The sequence below is a fragment of the Corvus cornix genome, chromosome 3 (assembly GCF_000738735.6).
Source record: "Corvus cornix cornix isolate S_Up_H32 chromosome 3, ASM73873v5, whole genome shotgun sequence".
Taxonomy (NCBI): domain Eukaryota; kingdom Metazoa; phylum Chordata; class Aves; order Passeriformes; family Corvidae; genus Corvus; species Corvus cornix.
Genome location: NC_047056.1, coordinates 45,463,334 through 45,487,868, shown reverse-complemented (window position 1 = coordinate 45,487,868; position 24,535 = coordinate 45,463,334). Strand labels below are relative to the sequence as shown.

The 24,535-nt window shown below is 34.0% G+C and overlaps 1 protein-coding gene across 16 annotated transcripts in view; it reads right to left on the bottom strand.

The window, feature by feature from the left end:
- The window catches only part of RYR2 (ryanodine receptor 2), a 394,774-nt gene that overhangs the window by 61,012 nt on the left and 309,227 nt on the right, over positions 1-24,535 (bottom strand). For 10 of the 16 annotated variants that reach the window (XM_039567939.1, XM_039567942.1, XM_039567943.1 and 7 more), the window contains 13 exons: positions 23,774-24,012; positions 21,492-21,573; positions 19,309-19,439; positions 17,220-17,540; positions 15,648-15,888; positions 15,166-15,253; positions 13,611-13,703; positions 13,115-13,285; positions 12,102-12,161; positions 7,839-7,973; positions 6,120-6,155; positions 4,498-4,610; positions 3,789-3,885 (listed from right to left, as the gene is read on the bottom strand). In XM_039567939.1, coding sequence (XP_039423873.1) covers positions 3,789-3,885; positions 4,498-4,610; positions 6,120-6,155; positions 7,839-7,973; positions 12,102-12,161; positions 13,115-13,285; positions 13,611-13,703; positions 15,166-15,253; positions 15,648-15,888; positions 17,220-17,540; positions 19,309-19,439; positions 21,492-21,573; positions 23,774-24,012 — 1,807 coding nt within the window. The remainder of the gene's footprint in view (positions 1-3,788; positions 3,886-4,497; positions 4,611-6,119; positions 6,156-7,838; positions 7,974-12,101; positions 12,162-13,114; positions 13,286-13,610; positions 13,704-15,165; positions 15,254-15,647; positions 15,889-17,219; positions 17,541-19,308; positions 19,440-21,491; positions 21,574-23,773; positions 24,013-24,535) is intronic. The other 6 variants (XM_039567944.1, XM_039567948.1, XM_039567947.1 and 3 more) reach the window with 1 other exon arrangement.

Below are 24,535 nucleotides of genomic sequence, written 5' to 3'. Positions count from 1 at the left end.
TGAAGAAGAAGAAATCCAACGCTGAAGCTCAGCAGTAGTTTTAGACACAAGGAGCTCTATCTACCAACAACAGTAATGTTGGCAGGATGTAGAATTTTAGGAGATGACAAATCAATAATGTACGAAAAATATTATATATGATTCAATAATATATCTAAGTGCATAAAGAGGGTTCTTTTCTCATGTGTTATTTTGCTTTCAGTTTTAGACAGCTCTAGTTAGTTTTCTTTGAAAGAAAAATGTAGTCCTAAATACTTTAATGACAACTACCAAAGCAGTGCTCAGAAAAAAACCTATACAAATCTGTCCTCCGACTTCTTGTGTTTTGCCAAAAGACATTTAAGAAAGTAAGTTTTATCTATCAAGTTATTAACAAAATTGCTTCATCCAGGCACTTTTTTCTATGAAGACTCTGGTAGCTCAAAGAAAATTGGTCGCATAAAATATGCCCACTCTTCCTCCTTGTTTTCACCTAGCACTATACACCAAAATACAGATAAAAAGAATTCCATGCATTGATAAGAGAGCACAAGTAATAAATTATTATATTGTCATATGTTATCTGTTAAGCAATAAGGATGGCTTGGCCACTTCAGAGATTCAAGGAAAATGGATTGTTGTCTACTAAGAAAACAAATTTTGCATGCCAAACAGATTCCTGTGGGAATGCTTATAGATGGTCTATGAGTACAACTCTTTCTTACGGGCCTGTGAAGTCCACCTTTCCCACTCAGCTGTACCAAACATGACCAGTTGCAGCTGAGAATTCCCTTCAGTTGACATATATGCACAACTATTGTTTCATATGCCACTCTATGATCACCATACAAGGTTCATTTCACATTTTTCAGTATGTGATAATGTGATTTACAGTATCAGTAACAAGACCAGAACAATGATGGATGTCTTCCCCTGCTCTTTATTTCAATCTCATTTAGAATGCTGACCTTTCTCTTTAATTAACTGGCAGTATTCTGTACTTCATAATGTTATCAACCAGAATATCTACCTATGCTATAAAAACTGATGAAACAAAAGGGCAGAAGTTCTGTTAATATGTTACTAGTTTACATAGATTTATTGCAATTAAATGGAGGATCAAATTCACCAATGAGTGTGCATTATTAAGCACAGCATGAATACTAGAATCAAATGATTTTCTGAATTTTTGGGAAATAAGTATGCTTAATTTTCAATGTCTTGAGACATTTGCCCTATAGTTATGTAGGTGTAAAACAAAAGGCTTTACCTGAAGAGGATAAAACATATAGGTTGGGTAAGTTTTAGCTGCCATTTCTAAATCTTGAAGACTTAAAAAATATTATTTTATATAGTCTAATTATATTATTATTTTATATAATCTAAATTTCTATTAAACATATTTTTCTTATAAGTTATGTCCAATAACATCTACCAATAAAACAAATCAACAGTTATGTCAAATAAGCTTAAGTGTTCATATAACCTATTTATTTAAGCAGAAGCATTTTTAAGATTAATAAAAATGATGTTAACATCAAATATCAAAAATCTAGTTCCCTCAGAGGCTTTATTTGTTGAATCACAATTAGGAATCAGCACAATTAAGCTGCTCAAAAAAAGGACAAGGGTATACTTTTTTCCTTTAATTTTACAAGTGGAAGAAGCAGTACGACTTTTGTATAATAGACTTGAGGACAGAAGATTCATGGAACAAAACTGCAAGCTTCAGTTCAGTTCTCTGCTTTTATGTGATGGAAATTATCAACTCCCACATCCCAGAAAAAGCTCTTACCACAAGTCTATAAATTGCCTGGATCTGGCAAAGTCAGGAAGAAGGTAGCTTTGACTGGATTTGTTCCTTTAAATTATTTTTACTTAGCAGAAAAGAATGGCCAAGATTCTCAGTATTGAGAAAGAAGTCACTACAGCATAAAAGATTGTAGTTTACTAACTACAGAGAGTTAAAGGACAGGAATCTTGCCCATAGTTTCTGAGTCCTGGATTGATCCATTTTCTTACTTAGAATGTGAACAGTCCAGAAACTTCAGACAATCCTTCAAGAATACATCAGAGAGCCCAAGGCACCTCTTTTCTTCCCTTCCAGATGAGTTCTGCCACCATAGCCTGGGCTGTGATTCCATCTTGACAGTTCAATAAACTTTTAATTCCTTGCTACACCAGGGTATAGTTTGTCTAAGAGGAGCCTTCACCAACAACACAACTACATCTTTCATGATGTCCACAAAGCATTCTGGATCAGCTCTACAGAGCTGAACCTCAAACTCTCACCCTTCTGAGAGTGAATGCTCTATGACAGCAAGAATGTGATAGAAATTTATTTAAAAGACAGGTGGAGTTTTGTGTGCTCGTTTGATTGAAAGGTGCAATACATCTCTACTTAAAAGAGCAATGGCAATACACGTATCTGTAGGTTTGAGGAACTACAAGGAAATTCCTGTAGTTTTTTAATAAAGGATGATATAAAATCCAGGCCAGTCTGCTTCTGTCTTCTCTGAGACAGTTTTTCACTCAAGCTACTTGTTGGCAAAGAGTTATTAATAAACTTAGTAAGTACATAGGTTTGTCAAGGAGGTAAGGAGATAACCCTTCATGTCAGTGTAGCCAAATTACCATGCTGGGTTATTTCTTTACATCTACACACCTGCACATACATGCACACATGCAAAGAACTGTGTTGTTCCACTGCACACTCATGCTCCCAGCTGCTGAAATATAATTATTTTTGGGATTGAACCTGCGCTACTTGCATTGTGTTGGGATACTTAAGGACATCAGTTTAAAAGTCTGTATACAAAGTAAACATTTGTAGAAGTCTCTTGTTTTTTCACAATGCTTGATCCTACTATAAGGATGCCACAAGAAATTAACTCTGCATGTGTGCAGGCAAAACTGAACTTCCATAGTCTGTGTTGAGTTCATTCCTGCTGATTTCCCTTTCACTATTTTGATCCTAATTTTCAAAATTGTTTACAACTTGGGTAGCTGGTTTTAAGCACAAGCTTTAAGCAGTAAAAGCAAATTATTACTTCTTTTCTAATAGAAATTTTACAGTTAGCTTCCTCTCTCTATTGCAGAGAGCAGGCTCTCCTTACAATGAAAGGACTGATCTCAGACTGTGTTCTGTTGGACTTCCCAGTATGAATCCCTAGTACTAGTTCTTGCCCAGCCTGTGAAAAAACTACCTTTCAGAGAGACAATTGTAAGAGATGAGGACCCCAGACTCAACTGAAAACCACCGTAGGTATTTACAGGGCTAAAGACATGGCTCTAACACTTCATCATTGGGAAAAATCCTCATATCCCTGACAAGAAGATTCTTCTGTGAAGAAGAAGCAGGCTCTGACAGCTTCTAAGGAACTGATTGATCTAAGACTAGAACTCCTCTAGTTTCATATTCTAACCTTTTGACTTAAAAAGCTTTAATGTGGATTATGTAGTCCTCAAATATACAAAGGTTAGCTGCAAAACAGGAGGGAATAGGCTGTTCCAGTTCTCCACAGGGCAGAAGATAAGAAATAGGGGAATGATAGCAATTGATATGTAATTTAGAAAAAAAGCTTTATAAAAGATTATTGAAGCCCTGAAGCAAACTGCCTGAGGGGATTTTGGAATCTCCATCATTTGTAATTTTTCAAAAGCTATCAGAGTGACTTGGTTATAGCTCATCCCTTTGGGAAGAGATAGCTTAGGTGATATCTTAGGTACTTCACAGATTTATAATTATTACTATACAAGATAAATGTTAATCCATAATACATTCTTATGACCCTTTCACCCAGACATACTGCTAAGTCTTCTATCAGTTTGTCTTCAAAATAGTGTTCCTCTGTTTCAATCCAAGATTTATCATAGCCTTGAAGAAAGAGATTGACGGCTCGGTGTCTAAAAAGGAACATTTAAAACAAAAGCTGTAAACTTTTAAAAACAAGATTTAGTCAATATGAATTTCATTTAGCTTGAAGAACTGTCCAGTCATTATAAGAATAATTTAAAAGGGAAACAAAATTTCTATGGTCAAATGCACCCATTTAAAAAAAAAAATTACATTAAAATGTTCTATTTAAAACTGTGTTCCACTAACATGTAAAACTGATAATAAAACATAGTAATAATTATTTAGGAACAGATAATAAATAAAACTTTAAAGAAATTTAAAAATCATAATTAAATAAAATACATTGCCACACTGCTGTTTTATTTTTTAATAAAAAATATTGTCATATTATTTTAATTTAAATATTAACATAATAGCAATAGATAAATTTGGATTGTGCTCAAATAATTGCATTTTTTAATGTTCAGGATTAGACTTGAAATCAGAAATTGAAAATTATATTTTTTGTTATTTTTTTCAGAATATAGAAAAAAGCAATTAAACCTAATAAAAGAAAGCAGCATACAAACTGGTTTACTATTTTTTTTCTTTTGATCTTGCCAAATAGCTCCGTATGAATATTAGTGCATTTGTGAAAGACAGAACAATATAGCTCTCACCTTGGCAGATTATACAATGGTGCCATTCTAAAGCAGGCCACTACCGCTCTTTTCCTCTGTTTAGACAGCAGCTTATGCCACACTGCTTTTTTGGAACGCTGCGGATGCTCCACCTGTTACACAAAATACACATGGAAAAATAATGATGCAATGTCCCTAGTGCCTGGAAATAGTAATATTAGTGAAAATGTTAGTTAACAGATAAATTAAGTAGAAAAGGAACAGAAGAGGAATAGATCAGAAAAAATGTTCCAGACAGAGTTTAAGCATTCAGCCAAATCATAGAATCAGAATTTAGAAAATAAACTTAAAGCAAGAATCTCCCTTTCCTGGTATGATACAGATATTCTTCTTTTTCACTTCATTCAATTTTTTCTATCTTTTAGATAGAATACTATTGCAAATAAGGCCATCTCTCAGAAGACCTTAACTTTTAATGTGAAGAATCTTCATTCATTCTATCTTTTATATGTAACTCTTTACACATGTACAGGTAAATTGTACAGCTTCACATTGCGTCAGACAATATTTTTAAAGAAATTTTCATGGATACAATTAATCTTTTATTTGTAATATGTACCATGATGAGCTACAATGGAAAAGAATTAACTTTAAGAAAAAGTGACAAGTACAAAGACTTAAGACTAAATCTTTTCCATGAATTAGCACAGACAGAATGTACATAAAATACATCAAAACACTTTAGCTACATTCCATAAAACTACAGCTTCATCTTAAGATATATTATCTTTCTGCATCCTGGCTCTACAGTAGCATGACATGAAATTGGGTGTGCTCCATCTTCATCTTTTACACTTTTAGAGTTTGTTCTTCTACCTTTCATCCTTGTTTCCATCTGAAGAAAATGACTACTGTGGTGCTGAAGAGCACTTGCATACTTCTGTATATAGCCTGACTGGATAACTGGGAACTATGATTGCAGGCTGTGCTACAGATCACTCCTTTCCCACAGCCTATTCAGAGTTTCTGTGATTTATTTCACACATCTTCCATAAAGATTATATAATTCGATTTAACCTACACAACTGTTGCAGAGTTAAGAGGGGGATGACTTTTGGGGGGGTGCTGTTTGGTTTTTTTATGGAGGGTTTGTTTCTTCTACAACAACTACACTCCCCTGTGTTCCAACAGCATCAAAAAAGGCAGTGGAAGTTAGTATTTCTACCCTGAAAGACTTAGTAATTCTCCCTTGCAACAAAATCAAGCATTATATGTAAAATATGTAGTGACAACTCTGATGTTTATGTAGAGCCAATATTCAACCCAAATTTGGTTATCCAGTTTAGTGAAATACAAAAAATGTTAATAGTTAAAAAATGAACATTTAATTAAATGAACAAAAACACTGCTATTCAGTGAAATATGTAATTATACTTGTAAGATTAAATGTTAACAATCTTAAACAAGTTCTTTCTAAAAGATAAAATACAAATGAAAAGTATTTTTTAAGAGAAAGTATAAAAAAGTGTTCACAGCAAACATGTTTACAGTCACAAAAAAAAAAGCCAGCACTAGTAATTTAAAAGTCATTCAAATCCAAATGTGAAAGTTAGGTAATTAGTAATATCTTCACAAACAATTATAAATCCCTCTATACTTTCCCAAAAGAAATAGCCTCGGCCTACGCAAGCGGATTTCTGAAAACAATAAAAACAAAGAAGTTATCTCTGCCTGGAAAGAAAACACAAAGAATGAACTGATTGTTGCAAGTGCAATACAGAAAGCATTCAGAGTATGTATATATGGAGAACAGAGTATTTGTATACAGAGAGCAAAGGATTACTCAAGACTATCATAAAAACAGATGCAGTGCTCATATATTCACTCATTTTAAAGACACCATATTTCCCATTTCAGTAACAAAAGCTCCTACAGAAGATAAGTAAAGCTGTGGGGCTAAATCTTTAAAGAAATAGGTGCAAGGTAGTCATAAAAAAAGCAGAAAGCATTTACTTGACAACAAGCAAAGCATTTACTTGACTAAGTCTGACCAGAAGTACTGATCTTAAATGTTGATCTGGTATTACAATGAGAATCCATCCTGTTCTGTACTACTGCTGTCAACTTGGATAAAACTAGGGTAAAAGAGAAAACCTTTTTCTCCCCTATGTTTCTAGCTTTTCTCTAGCCTTCTTTCCTCACAGCAACCCTATATCCTCCTAATCAGCACCCATTCTCCTGTCTCGCTCTCTCTCATAGGCAAACCATGATTGACAAGGATTTGCTTCCATATTCTATCACGTTTTGCTTTCTCCACACATATTCAGCAACAGGTAAAATTTAGTGACTCATTCTCTTCTACCAAGCTGTATAAGGCTGTTGAACTTGCAGCAAGTCCATATCAAGGCTGGCCAACTATATAAAGAAGAGTTGTGTGATGCAACAGACGGGACACAGATATTCACATCAACACACCATCTGCAGAGTGTATATGCAGAGTGCATATCTCTCAGGTTCCTATTGACTGAACCAGTGACCTCATCACAGTGTGGAAGCTTCCTGACATCGGATCTGAAAACTTTCTGAGTGAAACCAACTAATCTAATGAGAATGCAAGAGAACCTTGAATTTTCAAATGTTCTTTGAAAAGGGAAAAAAAAAAAAAAGTAAATTCTATATGAAGACAGTTTGTAGTCTAGGTTATGCAACCAGCAGTGTTCATCTCTGCCATTAGGAATACCCTCCAAGTTAATGTCCTGTTTTTTCACTACATTTTAAAAAGGAAAAAACACAGAATAAATCTAAAGTGCAAAATACGTAACAATTCTAAAAGAAAAGTCACAAAATGAATTTATCAACTAGTCTTTGACCTGTAAGATGTATCAATTTAGGAGATTTTTTAAGGTCATATTTTAAAGAATACTGCTACTAGAAAGGACACAAAATAAAATACAGAATTACTTAAATGAAAGTTATAGTAGTTCAGGTCACATGGGAAGCTCGTATATTACTGCAAAAAATATTAGATAATACAATAGACCTTTTTGCCAGATTCTGAAGCAACTTAAAACATTCTGACAGATCTTTCTCAGAAAAAATGATTCCTCCAACCTGCTTCTGCTGTTTCTTGAATGCAGCAAGGGATATATGAGTTGGCCAGATTGGCCAAACAAATTGTTGTTGGAGCTGCTGCAAATACACTGTGAGATAGATATGACCATGATATTGGACTACAAAACATAAGATTAAGCACGTAAGCAGTAGTCATCAAAAGAAAGAAAAAACAATATAACATTAAGTACAGCAGGTCAAAGCACAAATGAAAGAGTGAATTCTTTTATTTAGATAAGAAGCAATGGAATTGGTAAAGTGTGTCTAACCTGTTCCAGGTGAAACAGTACATTAGCTATATCAAGGACCCTTTCCACAGTCTTCTCTGGGTCTGAGGAATCTTCAGTCCTGTTTGGTAAATCTTTGTAAAGTGCCATCTGCCATCTAATGGCGGGATCCTCAAGCTGCAAGAGAAAGATTTCACATGTCACCAAGGCAAAATGTTCCAAACAGTTTAACTAGTAGAGAAACTGCTTCAAAGGTCAACTGAAACACTTTATATGGCTGTCCTACACTTTTACATGGCTAACCCACATAGCATCCACTACACTGTGAGATCACGACTAATTTGTGCAATGCTTTTTAAGAGCTTCCATAAAACATGAAGTGTTTAGGGGTGGAAGGGACCTTTAAGGCCGTCTAGTTCCAACCCCTCTGCCATACACAAGGACACCTTCCACGAGACCAGATTTCTCAGAGTCATGTCCAACTTGGCCTTCAATACTTCCAGAGATGATGCACCCACAGTTTCTGTGGGCAACCTGTTCCACAGAACTAAAACACTAATAATCATACAAATAGCAAAAGATCATTGGTCAACAAATAGCACTGGCACCAGCAATGAATATAATATTTGAGGAAAAGTAATGAATATGAGGTACACAGCCATAACTTAGTACACTGCCTTTCCCATTATTAAATGAAACCACATTGAAAGTGTTGCTCTGCTAGTTGGGATTACTTAGTTTTCAGTCATGGAAATTAGAAGTACTGCTATTATTTATGTCTATTATAAAATTTTTTTAATTGTTATAAAATCCTAATTTTACTGATTACTAGATAAAAAATTTAAAATTAATTTTGAAAAATTAATTCCAGATTCATTTGCTTATCAGCCTTCAAATTATAAAGAACTTTAAGAAGCAAAATGGTTTTTATTACATTTTTCTGTTTACATTTCATTTTTTCTACTTCATTGATCTGTAGTTCTCTGTTTTACAATTAGTGATTTCTTTTTTGGTTTGTTTTGTCTCCCCAGTCCTTCTGCTAATCAACACTGATGCAACACACTTTGCAGCCATTTATTGTGCCAATGACACCGATGACCCATTTTACTGAGAACTGTGGCCAGTGATCATTCCTAATTATGCAGTTACTGTTGAAGACACACTGTCCCAGATGGCTAGAGAACTTAGGAGCTAAACCCTACAGATTTGCATAGGGCTTGAACTCAACACTTACTTGTCTAAAACTTCTTTGTGGATACAGATTTCAATTTGTGCCTAAGGTGAGACAATAATGCTAATTCACCTCCACAAAACACATTATGATACACAGTTTACTCAAGTTTCAGGAATGATTAAAAACTTACACAGTCGTTCATTAATAGCTTATTATAACCTAGAAAGCCACATTTTGCAGGCATTTCTTCCACCTTTCGGCTTTTCCATTTGTTAACAACTGTCACATCCACAGTCTTTGTGTGAGCATTTGACTGGATCATCATGAATGGATAGTCCACAAAAGACCTTTTAATCACAGGTGGAGATGTCTTTTGATCTGAGGACTCCTCACATTCTATCAAGGTACAGCTTTTTTGTATAGGTAGTTTTCTAAGGGTATGAGTAGTTGACATTTCAAGATGTGAATTAGAATGGCTGGAAGAAGATTTTGGTGACTTGAGCTTCATCCATGTCAAAATGAATGCAAGTTTCGTCATCAATTTCTTGAAATAAAAGGCTTGGTACTGAGTAACAGCATGCAGGCATGCAAGGAAAGGAAAGACAGAAAGAGGGTGAAGACAAATGCACAAATGTAGACAAAGGTAGACAAATGCATGAAATAGACACCACGACATTAATAGCTAAAGATTCAGAAGGATGATTCTCTAACAGTGCAGTACTCCAAAGACGAATCTAGATAAATTACATTTTAACTCTAACATAAATAACAGAATGTTAGGTGTTTATGAGAAGTGGTTAACAGAAAACACCATTTGAAGAAAGAATATTGCCATGGTTGGAAGAAAACCAGCCTTTCAAAAAGCAGTATTTTTCCTATATTTTGGAAGCCACTTTACACAAATACCATTATAACTAAGTTACATTATTACATTATTAATTCACAGTAGTAAATAATAATTTAAATTTGTAAGACCAGTTGGCCTAGATTCCCATTATGTCTGACTTAATCAGACAACAAAAGGGTAGTGCAGGCATGATGGCATCATTTTTCTTAAAAAGAAACATCATACTTGACTGTACAGTGACTGAATCCTAATGACAGCAGAGAATTATGGAATAAATTGTATTTTGTACATAACTACTGAATTTAACTTTAGACATTATACATTCAGTAATTAAGTTACACACATTTAGTGTTAACTTTAGAATATGTCACTGATAAATCATCATTTTGCCTGTAGTTAACTACTTTTCACATAGAGGTCAAAATCAGAGTTTTTAAAAGTTAATAAAACAATATGCAAATAGCTATAAAATAAAGCTAACTACAAGAGCAGTTTAGTTTTGTTATCTATGTATCTATTACGTGTCTCTATTTCAGATTTTCAACTTCCACCAGGAATTCATTTTAAAATAGGAAAGTCTAAAGTCATTGCTGAAAAGTTTCCAACTAGAAAATCCAACAATATGTACTTTGGATTAGCTAAAATTACTTTTGTCTTAATCATCAAGGCACTGTGAAATTGCATCAGTCTAAGAAATTAAAAAGCACATTTATTCTCATGTAGTATAAACAGAGGAGACGTAAGTTGCTTAACAATAGCAAACTTTTAATTGAAGCATCGGAAGTTTCTGAAGAGAAAGCACAGATCAAGGTATTAGGATGTATCATTACTTCCAGGCAACAAAGCAGTAACAGACAGAAATTTCAGAACAGCAGAATGTATCAGTGAAGAAACAAAATAGAAACTGAAGTAGTTAAAACAGGAGGACAAGTGCTAATTAGCAACATGAAAACCCCGGCAAGAATTTTAACCGCATGCCGCACAAGATGACAATAGACACATAATGACAATGTTGGAACAGAAATAGCTATCGTTGTCACTAAGAAAACACTATTGAAGTTTATACAGAAAATCACCTCGTGTTTAAGGGTTTTATGTTCATGGCATGCACATTAAGTACTATTGTTCATTAAGATCTTCAGAAACACTCCTTTTTTCCTAGTACTTTGCCTGTGTGTTTTCTGCTTCTCAGTATATAACAATATTTGCTATACAAGGATAATTATTTCAAGCTTCTTAGGATTTAACCAAATCTTTTTCTTCCAGAGTAAACTTTTCTATGTGCAAACCCTATAATTTAACACTACTGGATTTTTATTTGTAACATTTTATGCAAAACACTTTTGTTGTTGACATGGAAGCATGATGTGAGAAAATTAATCTTCACATATTATTCAGGAAGAACCATCTCACTTCTGACTCATTAAAAAAAACTTATTTCTGCCATGCACTGATTGCAGAGGAATCTAGACTTCTGAATGATTTTTTAAAAAGTGTTCAGAAAAAAAAGCACCAGATTTTCAACTCATGTTTACCCTTTTGTTACTTTTAATGAGCACAGGAAATACCAGTTTAGTTTTTTCTTGAGGTGAATAAAACATGGGGCAGGGGGAGGAGGTAGAGGACAATCCTAAGTAAAGATACATCCATAGGTATGATTCCATCTTTCTTCAATAGAGGAGAAACATACATAATTTTATTACACTTCCATATTCTGGCTTCTTGGTCTTTATTTAAAGCATTAATAAAACAGCTTAATTACACTAGACATTCAGCACTTTTCCCCTAAAGCTAGTCACCTGGCACTAACTGGAATTCAGTAACAAAAATCTACACTTTTCCCCAAAATACCTTCTTTTCCCTGGGCAGAAAAGCAGGAACAAATTGAGAAAACTGGAGATTTTCCACTTTCAGAGTACAGCAAAATGGCAGCTTCCTTTTCGTTTACACTTCAAGCTGATACTAAGAAACTTTAAGCATTTTGCAGACTTTATCTCAAATAATAGTAGGAGTTTAAACAGTGATAGATCTTCCTTCCATCTCCAATTTTGCATTAATGGTGTGAATGGAGAGAGATTTGAAGGGCCATATGTTATTGTATATAACACATATATACACACATTAAAAACCTAACATTTAACAGTTGACATGAACAAGTTACTTGACAGAAGAGAATAAGGGACTACAAGCTATCCTAATGAACCAGGGCAAGTTGTCACTATATGGCACTAACAAACGAATTCAAAGAAAGAAAAGTCAAATTTAAAAACTGTGTATAGATTACCTTGCCCTGAAGATGAAGATTACTGCGGATGACATCTCGTACTTCATCTTCAGTGTCTTTCTGCCAATAGATTACAAATCATATAAATTAGGAATAGAAGGTAATTAGGAAAAGTTATAATTCATTTAAATATCAACCTTGGGCTTCATCAGATGATGAATTAAACTGAGAATGTGAAAGACTGAGAAAAATCTCCGAGATAAATCTTTTTTTATCCAAGCTCACAGGATCAAGTTCTGGATGGCATCATACGTATCTGTTCACAGTAACATACTAAATGTGAGTCTGAATTCAGATTACTAATATACACATACAGAAAGTTTGACCAAATAAAATCAGTAACATGAACAGAGCCTTCTGTGATTTGATTTCTGTTTGTTTTGCAGAGCTCTTATCCTTTATAGCATTCAGTTCAGGAGTCCAATTGTCATATAACCCACTAGAGTGTATAAAGTATTATAGCTTGAGAAAGGACTATATTCCAAATTACAATCACATTATTGCACTTTGAGTATATACCCAAAAGAATAACTTTTAAATCAGTCTATCCCTACAGAAATTCTTGCATTCACATGAGAGTGATTAAAAGGAATAGTTATGATACTGAGCATAGAAGTTGAGAAACAGCTAGTTCTTAATTTTATCACAGTCAAGTAGATTGGAAAAGACTTTCGAGATCAAGTCCGACCAAATTCAAGCTTCATAAAATATAACAAACACTACTTTGCATTAAAAATTAAGAGAGAAAAATAACTAGTTTAACTACTGAATGCTATCTCTGTTTATATACTGATCATTCTGAAGTACACCCATACTGATCCTATGTTCAAACTGAAATATTTTAAGCCATGAGTAAAATACGTAGATATATACCATAATCACCCACTGTGCCCTTATAAAAAAAATTATCATCTTGATTCTCTGTGTCATGCTGTAAGAACGCAGGGTGAAATATTCAAGGAATTCAATTAGTAAATATTTCTACCTTCTGGAAGTGCAAAAAGAGCACCTACCATGCTAAATCGATTTTTGGCCAGTGCAATTAGCTCTTGGTCTCCAGGAGCACAAATGTTTAGGCCTATTGGAAGCAATCTCTTCAGTGCTGCCACAATGAGAGAGGTCTGCATAGAGTACCTGTCACCTTTTCGCTTCATCTTCTTCCTTTCCTGGTCAGAAACTGCAGCCTGCAGAATAAAGTAAAGATGGAAAAGAAAAATCCAATATTAAACAAAAGAACTGTACTAGCAACTTTGTACTTGCCTCTGGTTTGACAATTTCCTTATTACCTATACAGGTAAAACTGGCATTTTATCATTGCCAATATTTTGCAATGCGTTTCGCAAATGACTGTGTTTTGAATCTCAACCCAGTGTTTTCAACAGATTTCTTTGCCAAAAAAAACCCAAAACAAAACAAAACAAAAAAAATCAAACAACAAAAGGTTCTTCTCTGGAGTCTTCTTGACACCTTCCTTTTGCAAAGAGAAAAATATAAAAATCTTTACACTACCTTAGACATCTTGGATTTGGTGTCACTGATAAGGAAAGACATGTTGTTGATTTCATTTTGTACCACAAAGTTCTGCTCTTCCCTTTTGAAATTCTGGAAACATACAGAAGATCTCAGTTAGAAGCATTTATATGAGGATTCTATCTAAACATACCTTAAATAAAAAATATGAATTAAGTAGAAATCTGTAAAATCCACAAGTTAAGACAAGGACAGTAAAAATGAACAGATGATCAACAATGTCTTTGTATTTCAGCTTCATTTACATTGCATAACTCAGGTGGTGTATGTTTGGGGTTTTTTCCCCATGTAAGAGAGAAGGAAATGTTCTCCTAGCTATGAAAAATACATGATAAAAATCTCACTCCTCCTCTAAGTCAATATAAAAATATTGTCCAGGTTTTCCCTTACTAGTAAATTACTCACTCATTTTTTCCCCATTACAAATTTCCACTATATTCAGGTACATAAGAAACTTTTTAAATAAAAGACTGAAATTATGAATACACAGGTGATTTCATTATCCAGTATCTATCTACAGTGTAACCACTTTTTGTGCACACTGTTGCTTATAATAAATCTTACAGTCAAATTCAGGCACAAGTACAGAAGTTATAAGGCATCTTGTTCCCCAGATTTGAGAGAATTGAAGTCACAGCATATAAAGAAATTTAGTACACACAACAGTACATACAAAGATCTAACGCCTGAAAGAAATCAGACTCTTTGGGTTTTTTAATTCTTTGTGTTCCAGTATTTAAAAAAAAAATGTCCTAAGGTATATCACCATGTCCCGCAGCCTTAGGGAGGAGGAGAGAAGATAGATTCAGCAGGCAGGAATTGTGCAGCAAGATTGATTTATTTAATTATTTTACAAACTCTTTATAGACTTTTTTCTTCATAGTCTAATTGGACAAAGGATCAGCCACCCCTTGGGGTGATTGGCTAAAATCCTAAAACATCCATTGCCAAAATATTTTTCTACTGTACCATAAACAAGACTTTTCAAGGTTGCAGGTGTTTGGTTGTTTACATAACTCTGCTACCTCTTCTGTGAGTGAGAAAAGTCTCTCACGGACTTAGAAAATAGCAAGAAAATCCTTGCTAGCAGCATTTTTGTATCCACATTCCAGTATTCACTGAATCATGTTTTATTTAAGAAGCATCAGTGCTTACTAGGTGTGATTACAAAAAGGTTATGGGGTCAAAATAACTGAAAAGAAAAAAAAATAGGGTGAGGACACAAAACACAATGAGCTTAGTATATTAAAAAAAAATCCCAAAAAACCAACAAACCAGGCAAACAACAAACCCACAACAAAGCAGACTCTGTAAGAAAAATATGTTTAATCAGTTTACTATGCTACAAAATACCTACCCAACTCTCCTATCTTCTCTGCCATTTCAAATGTGTCAGAAATGTGAGTCATTACTACTTTCCCATCTGCAGTTTCACTTCTGTCATTAAATGTATTTTACAAACATAACCACTAAATAACTGATCTAATGATTAAGAAACCTCATTAAAACAAATATTTACCAAGGAATTACTTACATGAGACTTTGACCAGTAAATGAAGACCTCAGCCACCATGCGGAACAACTCTTCTGCTTCAGGATTGGGCTCTTTCAGCCATTTTGCCCTGAAATTTGGTAAAAGGGTGAAAAAGGGGATGATCCTCGCTGTCTTTATGTTTTGAAATCACTTTTCAACATTTTACAAGGATACAAGTCCACAAAACCAATCATATATGCTTTTAATCCTTTCTGGTAGAAGTGGCTTTTTGATGTCCTATTTCAAAACCCTTAAAATCCTTTCTAATCCAATAGATTTGGATTACAATTTTGTTTTGTTTTCTTCTCAAAAAGACCCCAGCTCCTCCTAGAAGTCAGAAAGCATTAGTTTGATCAACTTCAAGATTGTCAGACTGAGTAAAAGCCACTTTAATTCAGTGCTAGGCACATCAAGGGATAAGATGCAGTATCAATAAAAAGGAAGGTTTTATGAGATTCATTGACCTATTCCTCTCCACATACCTGTTATAGTCCACAAATCTAATCAACAAAGGGTAGAAGGCATAGAGGTCCCGTGCCAAAGTGGTGAACTCATCTAGGATGAGCAGTTCAGCCTCCGACATGTCACCTCTGCCTTCTGCTCTTAGATGTTCTTCATCCGATACAACCACTGCTGCTTTTTTCTTTAGTTTATCCATCAGTGGAAGGAAGTGTGTCTTTAAGAGCTGTGGCTTCGCTTTACTTATGATGGGCTGGGAAAACACTATTTAAGGCAATGAATATTATAATATATACCTGGCCACAAAATATAACTAAAATCTTTTACCTTTTCCCACTTTCTTGAATCTTATTTCTAGGCTACAGAGTCAAATCCTGCCCCCATTGAAATCAGCAGAAGTTTTGCCAAGAATTAAATGTGGTCAGGATTTCACAAAGTCAATTCATTTTGTCTGAGGGCAGAAATTGCAGCTTCACAGACTAAGCCTGCATGATCATAAAACTTGAAATACCTCTTTACTGGTATTCTGTCAGCATGGTATTTGTCTACATAGTTTTATTGAGCAATGTGGAAGTTGTGTAATGGTATGGATGGATACATATATAGCTACATAGTGCACACACAAGTTTTCTCAGCTACTGGCTTCTGTTTTGAACCTTGCTTGAGCGAAGCAGCACTGGAAAGCATGCTCTGGTTATTTGAAAATCCACGGAAACAGCTGGCCTGTATTTCTTATGCACACAAATGAGACTATTCAACCATTCGTTTCAGACTTGTTAGCACAAGCTTTTTGCAAATGTACTCATATGAACAATTATGTAAACTACCACTTCAACTGGGCCCATTGGTACAAAATCATTGGTAATATATTGATTAAATTACACAGAATTTTAGGCAGTTACCACCTATTCTTAGAATGTATTGCTAACTTTCAGAACACTAGGAATTCTGAATGCTACCGTGAATGAAATTGCTACTACAGTAAAAACTGAAAAGTCATAAGAAAGTCTAACTGAAAAATTGAATCCACCCCACTGAAGTGACTTTTCCTCAGAGATTGTAACACTGAGAATTAAAGTGTTTTTAAATGAGTTTCAAGCTGTTCATGCAATGAAGTCAACGCAACTATTACTAAAATGACATGAGCATTTCGACATTTCATTGTAATGGATATGTTAGATATACACCTTCAAACCAAGGTTTTAAGGATCCAGCACTCTTACAGAATAGCAAGGAACTGTGTAATGCCTGCAAATGAAAACTTGGTGTATAATGAAAATGGGGCTAAATTACTACAGTCCTTGAATTTAATATACCACAAAAGGCACATGTGTATATTCTCGGGAAAAAGAAATAGTCTAATCTACTTATATTACTTATTGAGAGTTTAAAACATACTGTTTACACTGCTTTTTCTTTATACTTAGTATTTCTGATTCATCAAGATCTGTATTGTTTAAAAATGTAAAATATGAGTGTTCTTCTACTCCAGCTTTAACAGGATAAATACAGAGTGATTCAGAGTCTGTGTGTGTGTACATACATTCTGAATATACACACATTTGCTTGCTTATTTATTTACTTTCACATCTTACCTGCTAATCTCTTCATCCAGGCTCCTTCATCAATACCAAGGTTGTTATAGATGATTTTCAATATGTTACCCAACAGAGTGTTCATGTGCTCCGACGTCAAGGCTGTGCAACATGTTTCAGCCTTGTCAGGGTTGTTCTCTGGCCCGTGCTCCCACCAGTGTGACATGTAACTGCACAGCATAGGCAGGATGACTTCCATGATATGTGGCATTTGTGTGTAACGAATACCAGATTCTGCCAGTTCCACTATTTCTTCCATTAGCTTCACCAAGGAGGGAATATTTGGGCAAACCTCTTCCACACTAGTTGGCAAATTGAGAACTATTGAAAAAAACCCAAAAAAACCAAAAAACCAAAAATCAATAACTAGGTCATAAAAGGAAAATAATTATTCAATACAACTTTTGTTTTCTGTTTACATTTGCACCCTTCTGATCCAAAGGAAACAAACGCAAAAATAAAAAACACATCCCTTCATACTGTTGAGCAATAAACTGTTTATATGAACAGTTCTATAATTAAAATTCCTGTATGAAAGCTTCAACGACATAAATACTGTGGAATGAACTCAGAGAAATCAGATGCACTTTTCTATATCCAAAATAAAGCTTAAATTTCAAAATTATTTCCAGCATAAGTTTTACAATTGAGGAAACAAATTGATAAAATGAAATCACTCTCAACACGTTAGATGAGATCTGGAATTCTAACAGAACAAAAAGAAATCATTGCCTCTCATAATGAATTGAGCAGATTTGAGAAACTGATTCTCAAGGTGAATGTCTGATTGTAAATGTTTACTTTTGAATTCATTTGAATTTTTAGTTCCTTCCCCTGAAAAGGTGCTGCAGTTGCCTTTATTTTTGAAGGAGTTTCTTTCATCTACAAAAATATATCTGCAAGCACAGTCTGTAGCTCCTGAATGTCTAACATACTGACATACTCATACAGTGACATATACAGGTATCTACAGAGCAAAATTTAGCCGGCGACTTGTGAATACAAATGTCTCTACCAGCATTCCACAGTTCCTTGTCCTAAGGATAGTCCTTTTTGAAAAGCAGTATCTTCTCCTATTTAGCGCAAATATATTTTATACAGGCATCACATAGTCTCCTTAATTATTAATGCAAGTTTGGAAAATAAATTCAAATTTCTGTTAAATATCAAAACAATACAGTGGATTGTCCTTCTAGATATACTAAAATAGCTAAAACATATGGCAGGTATGCACAGCTGTTGATATTTTCAAGCTTGAATACTACAGCTCTTTGGAGAATAAATCTGGTATGCTCCCTTTCTTAAAAAATAAAGGTGAAGTTATAAAATGAATGCCATTATAAACTGGCACCTTGTATGAACATACACTGTCATCTTTGTGTATCTGTAACATGATTCAGACTCGGCACATAAGCAGAGCTTGTAAAGTTCTACTGCAACTTCTATTTATTGCAGGAACAGTTCGTGCATATGACTTTATTCAACCATCATGTTACAGCATAAGAAATATCAATAAAGGAAGAAAAAGGTATATGCAAAATAAATATACATAATGTCACTGTAAACTAGCTGTACTGTCTTGTATGTCAAACAAAATAAAAACCAATCTACATACTACTCTGCAATTTATTTACTTTATAAGGGCATAATATGTAATTAATACAGCAAAGCTATTTTCCTTCAATTGCAAGTATGTGTGTTTTGGGGATCCAATATTGTTTATGTAAACTGAGGAACCAAAGCTACTGATGAGAATGCATAATTTTATGATCAAATATAGAATATCTGAGGTACTAAAAATGTGCGAAGTCTCTTCATTAAATCCATTCCAAAGTTGTATTTTGAGAATGATATCTCAAAATTAAAATATCAGTAACAATAGGAACATAAAATCATAGGTTTTATCAGACTTAGAAAATAAATTGATTAGAAAATTCATTTAGAAAGAAAGATTTAGAAAAGAAATACAACCAAGACATTACAAGAAAATTCTCATGCTATAAAATGTATGCAAAACCACATGTCTTAAGGCAAGCAGCATTCACAGTGAAGTCGTTTTCATAACCATGATGTGAGTTTCTGGAAATACCTGCTCTATCTCTCGCATTCTTGGTATTGTAGATTGAGTAGATATTATGTTTGTTCAAGTGAGTTTCCAAAAAAGCCACTGGAAAGGCCCCTGAGAAAGCAGCCAAGCACTCTCCTAGCGCTGATCGTTGCCTGTGAATTAACAAACACCATTAACTACACACATCTTTGATCACAGAGCCACAGAATGGATAAAGTTGGAAGGGACCACCAGTGGGGTCAGTATTGATTGACCACACCTTGGGCTTGTATTCTGAGATGAATGCATTTCAAAGAGATAAGCCACAACAGTACTAGGATCATCCACACAAGGATGCGTAATAGAAATTGAAGTGTAGCAACCCTCTGCTAATATATGAATAAAATGTTAAGACATAAAATCTTAAAGGTGGCCTACACAGCTTACAGAAAATGAAAACCATGCAGGGGAAACCAAAGTAATTGTAAAAATGCTTTCTGTTCTGTTACTTTCCTCTCAGCTTTACTGACCTTATAATCCCTACTATTAAGAAAAATCTACTGGATAGAACAAGAGACCGAAATCAGCTATCATTTTATTTAAGAGATATTTCCTTTTTCTGAGAAATAGTGATAATCACTTTCATGCTTAGTCTAGTATGAAAGTCAAGTTCTTTAGTGAGTGGAAAATTGCTTCTCATAATCAAGAACTCTGAGGTTTTATCACAAAGACATTGCTTTAATACCTTCAAATATATGACATTTATTTGATAATCAAAATTCTTTGTGTGTCAAAACTTTAAAAAGCGTGTTTCTAGGAAGAAGTAACTGATGCCCTGTCGCTTCACTTGGGTTCTTCAGGGGACTTCTAAACTATTCTTTCTATTTTCAGTTGAATTGATCACAACAGAATTTAGAGAGGTGAGAAATCCCTAGCTAAGACCAAATCACACATATGACAGAAATCCAAGAGAATTTGAAAACCCAGGAGAATCATGAACTTTCAAGTTAAAAGGAAAAAAAGACCTCAAAACTGATCTTGAGATTTAGCAAGATTCATCCTTGGTCTATAGTTTCTCTCAGTCTTGGAGATTTTATTCTTTCTAGATCTATCTCATTACACTTGATTTTGTTAAATCTAACTCTATTCCCATTATTATTTAGACTGTTTTCTCCTTCTTCCTTTTTTTTCCTTTTCATTAAGTCCTCATAAGTAAAACATACATCCATCACACACACCTGCAAAGAGCATACTATGTGCTTTTCGATTGCAATAATGGTTGCAGACGATCATACACAAAAATTCACTTACACTGATATATTTTCAAAACAAGTCCCAGATCCTTTATTTGCCAAAGAGCAAAATAAATTCATTTTATATCCTTAATGAAAGTAATGAGACCCGATTTTCCACAGATATGCATTTTTTTTAACTTAAATATTGGTCCCAACGATTTTTCGTATTATGGGCTATGATACCACCACAAAGGAAGCAAAGGTATGTTGTGGGGCTGCTCTGGAGTTATGCACAGGTTCATTTGCTGGAGAGGGTCACTTCCTAAACAGAAACTTCCTAGATTACTGCTGCCAATATCTAAAATGTAGTAATTCTGTTTAGCCTTCCTTCAGAACAGTGTTAGTCACTAAAGCGCAACTGTTCAGTTTCAAGAACTGAATTTTTCTATTTATCTCTATTTTTTGACCAAACATGGCTTACACAGACTAAATGTAACTTGGAGGGGGGTTAGCAGATACAGAGATGTATTAAAAAAGCATTTTAATACCTCATTTACCTGGATAACTGAACTAGAAAAGAAACAGTGTTGCACAAATGACAAATTAAATTAAATTTAGAGTAATGAGAAAGAAATATACATCACAATTAAACATTATAGAAGGAAGAATAAAAATTGCTGAGCTGAATGACATAATTTTACATTACCCCAGTTAACCCTCAAATCAAGTGCTATTTATTGTAAAGTCAGATAATTTTAATTGCAATTTTTATTTTAATTAAGAAAAATATTTTGAGAAACATATAATGCAATATTTCAAGTGTAATATAATAAATGCACCTGCATTCCACTTAAAATCTGAGCATTGTTTTTTTCTCTCAAGATATCTTTCCAATAATTTTCTCCTCCTATATTAATTTATGAACTGCAAATTCATGAAGCTAAATATAAATGCAAATATTAAAAACAAAAGAAAAATTTTCCTTCTTACCTCTCTACATAGATACTCTTGCTGGTTCCCAGAGCATATAAACTGGCCAATATTCTGTAACAAGAGACCTGAACATCTTCCACTAAAGAAAAGAAGAAAAATATATTTACAAAGAGTTTCTTTTTTTTCAATACATTCCCATAGAATTAAAATAAATTTCTTTAGACAATAACAGAATTTAAAATATAAAGATAACAAAGGCAATCCACAGAAATCACCTGCTAAATACAAAATGTCTTTGGGCCTCTGAGTACTATACTTTTTACTCAAAACTTCCATTTATTTCAATATGTTAACAGCTAAAACAGTGAACCTATTTCACTAGTGCACTAACTTAATGAAATTAATGGCATATCAATCCTTTGTATGTGGCACCTTTACAAATAGAACACCACTGTGCAAAATAAAGGTAATCCTGTTAAACAGATATTTAATTATTTTAATCACAGTTTATATCTTTTTTTTAATTTAGGCACTGATATCAACTAATAGCATGTACCTAATTTACAATTAAAATTTAAAATGGATTAAAATCAATAAATAATCCTTTAGTCCATATGAGTATTTCACCAAAAGACGTTTTAAAATTATTAAATAATTCAGTCACAAAATTGTGAGAATAATCTTAACATCTATTTGAAAAAATGCTTTTGTAATGCACGCTGCAGCAATAGTGTAACAACAGTATAAGTACCATCAAGAAGGACAACACACCCATTCTTACCATAGATATCTTTCATAGTCTCTCCTGCAGTGTTATTATCATCCCTCAACATGCAATGAATGAAATGTTGTGAGTAAAACTGGGTAAGACTTGATGGGCTGGGAGAGCCTGCAAGATATTGTATCAAAGCTACGTGGCCTGGCCCTTTACTGCACTCTGATTTTAGTTCAGATCATCTTGGATTTAAGTGTTTTTACATCGTAACAGTAACCTCAGGTACTCTGCCCCACCTTTGTATGCGATTTCCCCCCATGGAGTAAACTCTGTAACTAGTACTTAGGTAAAAGCACCAGGTCAAGATACTTGTACAAATAAAATAATCTTATTCTTAAAAAGATGTAAAGAGAAGTTGTGTGTAAGAAAATATGCTCTAGACAAAATAAATAGGCAAAATTTAAAATAATTATTCTTTCTCAGTTCATGAATTCCAAATTTGGTGTTTTACACCAGTGTGATGTATGTAGAACAGCTGACTAAGAACACGAACTTGAGTGATCAAATATTCAAAGCTAAATACTAAGTTCCAAAACATGGAATACTGGAGATCAAAACTTACACACGGCATGAATATGTTGATGCCTCAAAAAGTGGTTTATGATGAACAAATTACTTTTTCTGGATACTGTCACAGTCTCCTGAATTTTACAGAAATAGTTTAATGAAAAAAGTGAATGTTTACATCTCATGACATTCAAATCCATCAATACAACTCTGAATTTTTCAAGAGTTTTTTTAATGCTATTTTAAATAAGGCTTTTTCAAGATTCTAAAAAGAGAAAAAAATATAACTCTTTTCCTCCAGGTCCTTCTCAGAGATTTTCATAACTGAGTAACTGAGTCAGCCATAGAGAGCAGGACTTCCCCCTTTAGTGCCACCTGGACAGTGATATTTCTGTGAGTTCCTAAAATATATAAAATTACATTTTTTTGTGCAGACTTTGTTTTGTGTGCAAAGTCTGAAAAATTTTGGCTGCAAAATTTTAAGGTTGGGAAAATAAAGGACCACTGAATCTGCTATAATCAGAATCTATATACAGAAATCTGATATAGAGGCTGTCATATACATTCCCTTCTCTGGTGTCTGAATTCTTAAGGAGATCCTTCCACTTTTCCTTTTTCCCAAGAATTTAAGGACCTACCCAAATTCCCCTCTAACTGAAACTGAGTCAAGGTGCATGTATGATGGTGTAACATTCTTGTAGTATAATCTTATTTACAGACAGAGTAAAGACAAAGTAACTTGCACAATGTGAATTCTCACACATGAAGAAAGTCGCAGTAAATCTGTGGTAAAGTTATTAACAGAATGGATCCTTCTGACTTTCTAATCATGGACACATCTGCTTTAATATTTATTCAAAGTCCGCTAAAACCTGCAGACTGTTTTTGGTTGATTGGAGCAAATGTTTGATTAAACCAATGACAATTTTGTCAAAAATGACATAGGATTTGCTCTTCTCTAACAGAATTGAGGGTCTAGTAATGCTTTCTACATGACACTACAGATATTTTAATGGCATAGCCCTTCTACATACACACATGAATATACGATACATACATATCAAATCTTCCCCAAACTGGTGCTGTCCAATATGCTCAAACAATGAAGACAGCACTGGCAGGAGAGCAACTGTGGTATAATTGATGATTTGTGTAACTCCTTTTGGCTGGTTTCTGCTGTGTGTAAACTGGCCTTGCTTAAGATTTTCCATTGTTTTCTCCAGATCCTCAGCAGCATTGTCCAAAAAGGCTCTCAATGCCATCCTAACAGATTCCAGACCAGTTTTCATCACAGTCCTGTTTATAGCATGCAAAAAGAATGAAGAATATTCTATTAGACAAGCATGGAATAAAGCTTAGTCTTGGATTATATGAAATAAATAATAGAAATATGAAGAAATATCTTTCATCTTTTAACATTGTAAAATCTCTTCAGAGCAGAATAATTGACTGAAAACAAGTTTTATAGGTATCCTGCAGAACACAAGGATACTTATCCGTTTTCCTGCCAAGCAAATAGTCCTTCAAAATTTATAAATTGATTCATTTGCCTTCACAGAGGAAAAAACCAAAAAGTGCCTAACAAAAGTAAAAATTAGTAAGTGTCTGATTTCTGACTCCAGAAAGAGAACTGTCTCAAGCTAGAACTCAGAAACTCTTCCCAGTTGCAACAGTCACATTTCTGTCTCCAGAATAAGGGCATCAGAAAGAATGAGTAAAAACAACCACATCTATTAAAATCAAATCAATAAATTCATGAAAAAATAAATGCATTGGTTATGTAACTATAGTATCATAGTCAATTATGTAAAGATATAAT